Source organism: Lipotes vexillifer, unplaced genomic scaffold (assembly GCF_000442215.2).
Source record: "Lipotes vexillifer unplaced genomic scaffold, Lipotes_vexillifer_v1.1 scaffold12, whole genome shotgun sequence".
NCBI classification, from domain to species: Eukaryota; Metazoa; Chordata; class Mammalia; order Artiodactyla; family Lipotidae; genus Lipotes; species Lipotes vexillifer.
This window is the reverse complement of record NW_006796716.1, coordinates 2,805,141-2,811,270: the sequence shown is the minus strand read 5'-3', so window position 1 is coordinate 2,811,270 and position 6,130 is coordinate 2,805,141. Positions and strand designations below refer to the sequence as shown.

The 6,130-nt window shown below is 47.9% G+C and overlaps 1 protein-coding gene across 2 annotated transcripts in view; it reads right to left on the bottom strand.

Moving 5' to 3' along the window:
• The window catches only part of MDH2 (malate dehydrogenase 2), a 16,392-nt gene that overhangs the window by 9,504 nt on the left and 758 nt on the right, over positions 1-6,130 (bottom strand). For both annotated transcript variants that reach the window (XM_007468800.1, XM_007468801.1), the window contains exons 2-3: positions 2,612-2,780; positions 359-442 (exon numbers count right to left, since the gene is read on the bottom strand). In XM_007468800.1, the coding sequence (XP_007468862.1) occupies positions 359-442; positions 2,612-2,780 (253 nt within the window). The remainder of the gene's footprint in view (positions 1-358; positions 443-2,611; positions 2,781-6,130) is intronic.

The window sequence follows — 6,130 nt, the reverse complement described above, 5'->3', positions numbered from 1 at the left end:
TAGGGAAAACGGCCCAGTGTGGTAAGTGCCAAGATAGAGGTCTGTGAGGGTGGAGCGTGGGGAGGGGAATGAGGGGGGTTATACCCGAGGAGGATCACCAAGGACCAGTACAGCTTCCAAGGTGGAGGCAGGTGGAGGAAAGGGCCTTGCATGCCAAAAAAAAAAGTGCCCACAGAACACAATGAGACTGGGCGAGGGGACCCAGGGACAGGTGGAGGGCTTCATCTGTACCCCACAGGGATTGGGGAGCCTTTGGAATTTTTTCTGCAGCAGAGATCTGACCAGATCCATTTTTCATGGAAAACCACATCCTCAGCTGACTTGTGGGGAGATGCTAGGCAACGTGTCCAACACACACCTGGTTTTCTTGGGACTCCCGCTGGAATCACCACCACGTCGCAGCCCTTCAGGCAGTCTGGCAGCTGCTCAGGTCCAAGGTAACCTGGAAAAAAACACCCACGTGAGCAATTTCACCACTTCCGACTTGGAGAGGCCAGCATGTCTGTGGGGACAGAGCCCGGGTAGGACGGGCCCACCTGAGTCCAAGGCCGGCCACAGGCCTCAAGACAGGCTGGAAGGACCGCCCACGAAGGGGTTCCTCTTCTGGAGAACTACCACTGTGGGCCTGATGACACCGGCTGGCAGGACAGTCTCTTTCCTCCACTTTCCTTCAGCCTCACTGGCCCAGCCCCGATTCGGAACAGAGTAACCGTCCAGGTTCCCACAGAATCAGCCAAGTTGGCTGCTTTTCCTTATCTAAACCAACTCGTCAGCACTTCTAAGTCCTTCTTGGCTCCCATTAAGAGCTGCTTATTCCACGTCACGGTCATCCTAACAAAAGCTCTGTCTCGGAGTCAGATCAGAAGGCATGGTGGAGGCCAGGAGAGAAAAGCCCCGTGCTGATAAGCAGGGACTAAATATTAGCATCCATTCTATTTACTCCTATCATCTGAGGAAAAAAAGGTCCACTGTCAAAGATCTCAGGGAAATTGGCCAAAATCTGCTTTGATTTGACTTCTCCCTTATTGTGGGAGCTTTTGGAAACTCAAATATACAGCCCAAAAGAAAATGAGCGAACTAATTCAGAGGGACCACGGAAGGCACACGAACAAATGACCTGACAGTCAATCTCCTGTGCTGTCTACACCGAATGAAGATACATGCAAACACCATCAAACAGTCTCACACTGACAGCAGAGACAGAAAGCAGTTTTCTGCCCAGCAATCTGATACTTTATAGTAAAAGCTTTAAAATAGTCATACCTACTCATTCTACTTTTAGGATTCTTTTTTTTTTAAGGATTCTAAGAAACAAGATGTAAAGATAAAGATGTTCACACAGCCTAGCTATTTACAGTAGAGCAAAACAGGAAACAGCCCAATGGACAGCAGTGTGGGTATAATAATAAATGATAAATTACACACCTTTAAAAATGACTTTACCAAGAATTTGGTGACATGGAAAAATGCTGCTATAATGTGAAGGTGAGATAAGCAGGATATATATAATTATATGTAATTATAAGTGACTTCTTGGATGACACAGCTAGATGTCCCTTGGATTTTCCTAAGGTGGCCATGCTCTGAAGAAGCTGGCAGAGGAAATCCTGGGGTGGAGGGACGGCCCAGGGTGGGGAGCAGCTGGCAGCATTTCTCACTGCCCCCGCGCCCCTGCACGAGGCTGCCTCTTCCCCATCCTCATATTACTTGTTAAATTATAAAAAATTAAAAATGGGAAGGTGAGACCACCGTTGTTATTCTCAAAGACACAATTTAAGTTTTTGTAGACTCAAGGTGCAATAATTTATAAAATTTAATTCTAAAATGAACATGGAAACCCCAAGTCTCTGAACACCTAGTTTCACTTAAGAATCTCACTCTAAACCTGAATCCTGGCCTATGGGGGAGGAGAGATGTAAGTTCTCCAGGGTCGGCGTGCTCAATACCTTTTACTGTCGCTCTGGTCTCTATGTGGCTCAGATCGGCGGCCACTCCGGGTGTGTGAGCAATATCGTAGAGGGTCAGGCGGCTCACCAAGGGGCTGTTCTTCAGGAGAAGTGAAAGCGGCTGCCCGATTCCTCCGGAAGCCCCCAGCACGGCTACTTTAGCATTGTTCTAGAAAGAGGCACAGAGAGAGGACTGTGAAGATGGAATCAGCATTAAAAGGATTCACATGGTAATAAACTGCAGAGTACTGCACTGGGTCTCTTTTATTGCAGCAGTACCAAATGAAGATGCAATCGTATTCCTACCATTCCAAAGGCCCCCTTTCCTTCTGAAGTTCAGAGGTTTGCCTCAGGAAAATGGGGGAGAACTCATGTTTCTAGATGCTGTGACAGTCAGGGGCATACTCCTGTACCCTCCGAAAGGGGAGCAAACTTCACTCAATCGCCACCTGGACTGGTAACAGAAGCCTTTCCTTCAATGTGCAGTTTTATTTTTGTTTTTATAAATTTATTTATTTGGGGCTGAATTGGGTCTTTGTTGCTGCGCACGGGGCTTTCTCCAGTTGCGGTGAGCGGGGGCTACTCTTCGTTGCGGTGCGCAGGCTTCTCATTGCGGTGGCTTCTCTTGTTGCGGAGCACGGGCTCTAGGCCGGGCTTCAGAATACCTTTTACTGTCGCTCTGGTCTCTATGTGGCTCAGATCGGCGGCCACTCCGGGTGTGTGAGCAATATCGTAGAGGGTCAGGCGGCTCACCAAGGGGCTGTTCTTCAGGAGAAGTGAAAGCGGCTGCCCGATTCCTCCGGAAGCCCCCAGCACGGCTACTTTAGCATTGTTCTAGAAAGAGGCACAGAGAGAGGACTGTGAAGATGGAATCAGCATTAAAAGGATTCACATGGTAATAAACTGCAGAGTACTGCACTGGGTCTCTTTTATTGCAGCAGTACCAAATGAAGATGCAATCGTATTCCTACCATTCCAAAGGCCCCCTTTCCTTCTGAAGTTCAGAGGTTTGCCTCAGGAAAATGGGGGAGAACTCATGTTTCTAGATGCTGTGACAGTCAGGGGCATACTCCTGTACCCTCCGAAAGGGGAGCAAACTTCACTCAATCGCCACCTGGACTGGTAACAGAAGCCTTTCCTTCAATGTGCAGTTTTATTTTTGTTTTTATAAATTTATTTATTTGGGGCTGAATTGGGTCTTTGTTGCTGCGCACGGGGCTTTCTCCAGTTGCGGTGAGCGGGGGCTACTCTTCGTTGCGGTGCGCAGGCTTCTCATTGCGGTGGCTTCTCTTGTTGCGGAGCACGGGCTCTAGGCGCACGGGCTTCAGTAGTTGTGGCACGTGGGCTCAGGAGTTGTGGCTCACGGGCTTTAGAATGCAGGCTCAGTAGCTGTGGTGCACAGGCTTAGTCGCTCTGCAGCATGTGGGACCTTCCTGAACCAGGGCTCGAACCCGTGTCCCCTGCATTGGCAGGCGGATTCTTAACCACTGCGAGTGAGGCTGTTTCTAACCTAAACTCACAAATGAGAAGGGGAGCCTATCCCGGCAAGCAGGCAGGGAGCTGCCAGGGAAGAAGACAAACCGAGAGAAGAGCAGCCACAAGAACGCAAAGCACGGCGTGCGGTCCTCCAGGGCAGCCGTGTACTCTGGGTCTTTACATTATCACTGCACACTGTGTTCCACAGCAACGGATGCTAGTAATAACGGGCTTCCGTTATCAAAAACAAAAATCAAACCAAACAAACCAAAACTCAAGCCGAAACCAAAACAACCACACAGTGTAATCTGGTCGAGGAAACTAAAACTCTAAAAAGCATATATTACATCTAAGATTGGAATTCAGGTTTCATTTGTTTGTTTTTAAGTTGGTGCCTTAAAGGTGGACCCTTGACTTCATAGAAAACTAGCTGGACCAACCCAGAACCTGAGGTCTGGCAATCTCCCCCATCTCCAGACCTTCAATCATCACTCCCACATCCTGTCCCGAATCCTAGGGACTCCCAAATTCCAACTCCACATTCCCAGTTCTGTTAGGCATACCCACTGGTCCCACAAACCCGACTGTGTAAATACATGTGTCCTTACTACCTCTCCCATCCCTGTTCCCAAATGACATCTGTGTTCACCCAAATTCAAACCTTTAGAGCTATCTTCTGCTTCTTCCCTTATTGGAGACACCCAGTTAGGACACGAAAGGACTTGGCATTTCAAACATCTTCCCAATTTGCCCCCGATTTCCATCCTGATTCCATTATCTAACTTAGGTCCTCAGCTCCATCTCTAAACCACCCTTCCAAAAATTCAAAGTTTTAATCATTTCCTTGAGTAAAAATCTTCTCAAGTTCCTCATGCCCAGATTACTCAGCCTGGCTCCCAAGGCTGACCAGGGCTCCAATGTGGGGAGCATAAGACAGTTCCCTTGGTGTGCAGGATGTCAATTGTCAAGGCTGTGTCTTTATTTTCATCAATCAGGCGAAGAATTAAACTCTACCAAGAAACAGACTGACCTGGTGCTCTCAACGAGGGTCCTTAAGTGAATCAGTCCCACGTGACACAGAAGATGAACCCAACACAGGGAGAGGGAAGAGGGGATTGTTTTCAATGTGACAAGGTGATGTTATTTGTATATTATAAGGTTTCATCAACTTAGTTAATATTTATAAAAACATAACTTGTAAGTGGTGATATCTTTACAGTGAGATGAGACTTTGGTATTGCAGGTTAGCTCATGATCTCTTTGTAAACAAGCTGTTTCCAAACTCCATCTTTTTCCACGTTGAGGAGTGGTTGTCAACAGCACACGGTTTAGCAACAGGGCTTTGAGAATGGATGTATAGTAACACTTCCTTCACTTATAAGTTTGCTTTTTTTAATCTGTTACGGTTTAAAAATTTCTGTGTTTTGTGTCATACATATTACTACATTAGTACATACGGAAAGACATAAATACACTGAGGTTGAAGTCTCCCTAGGCCAATGTACCATCTGGCTCAAGCTCATCTTTCTGACTTATACACCTACATACTTCCACAACTCCATCTTTATGTCCAATAGGCATTTTAAACTCAACACATCCAAATCTGAGCTCCTGATACCCACCTCCCTACAATCACTCTCTTCTAGCAGTATTTCCCACCTCAGCAAATCTCAACTCCAAAACCCAAAGCCTTGGTTTTCTCCATGTTCCTCTTTCTCTCCATACACCTCATGAAGTCGTTATCAGCAAATCCCACTGTCTTACCTGCAGTTAATCCCCCTTCCCCCACTCCTCAGCATCAATCTTCATCACCTCCACCTGTCCTACGTTTGTTTACTCACTGTTGGCTTAAGTGACTCTTCTCACTCATCCTGGTATCACCTGCAGCACCCAGCACAGTTCTGGGCAACACGGATACTCAAATGTACTCATTCATATATTTATTTTTCGAATGAACTGAATGCACAGGAAACAGATCTGAAGAACAAAAGCTAAGTAAGAAATGTGGAACCTCATTTAATAATCACCTCCCTTTTGGGGTGTGGTACTTCAAGAGGCAATGTAGGCATGTCCCGGATTCTAACTTTGGCTGTATTAGAATCACTTGGGGAACTTGGTAAAAAACACGGAGGCCCAGGTCCTACCCTCCTTCGATGAGCCTCGGCCTCTGATCTTTACCAGCTTTCAGGTGATTCTGACACACCAGAGTTTGAGAATCGCTGCCCTAGAAGACGACGGCTAAAAATAGCTTAGGCTTAAGTAGTCCCAGGCCAAGCCGCGCAGTTAACACCCGGGGGCAGGCCCAGTCCGCCCACTGCAGGAAGGAGCCTTCAAAAGGTCCTTAAGAGGAAGCAGAGTCTTCAGGTTCTTAGAGGAAAGGCTTGATGATCCAAAAAAGTCACTCACAGTGGTCAGGAGAGCTGAATTTTAATCCTCTGGCCAAAACACTGTGTAACCTTGGACCAATGCTCTGCCCTCGGTATCTCTGCCTGTCTGCACTATGGAGTTAAAAATTACACAGTGTAGGGGCTTCCCTGGTGGCGCAGTGGTTGAGAGTCCGCCTTCCGCTGCAGGGGATGCGGGTTCGTGCCCCGGTCCGGGAAGACCCCCCCCACATGCCGCGGAGCGGCTGGGCCCGTGAGCCATGGCCGCTGAGCCTGCGCGTCCGGAGCCTGTGCTCTGCAACGGGAGAGGCCACGGCAGTGAGA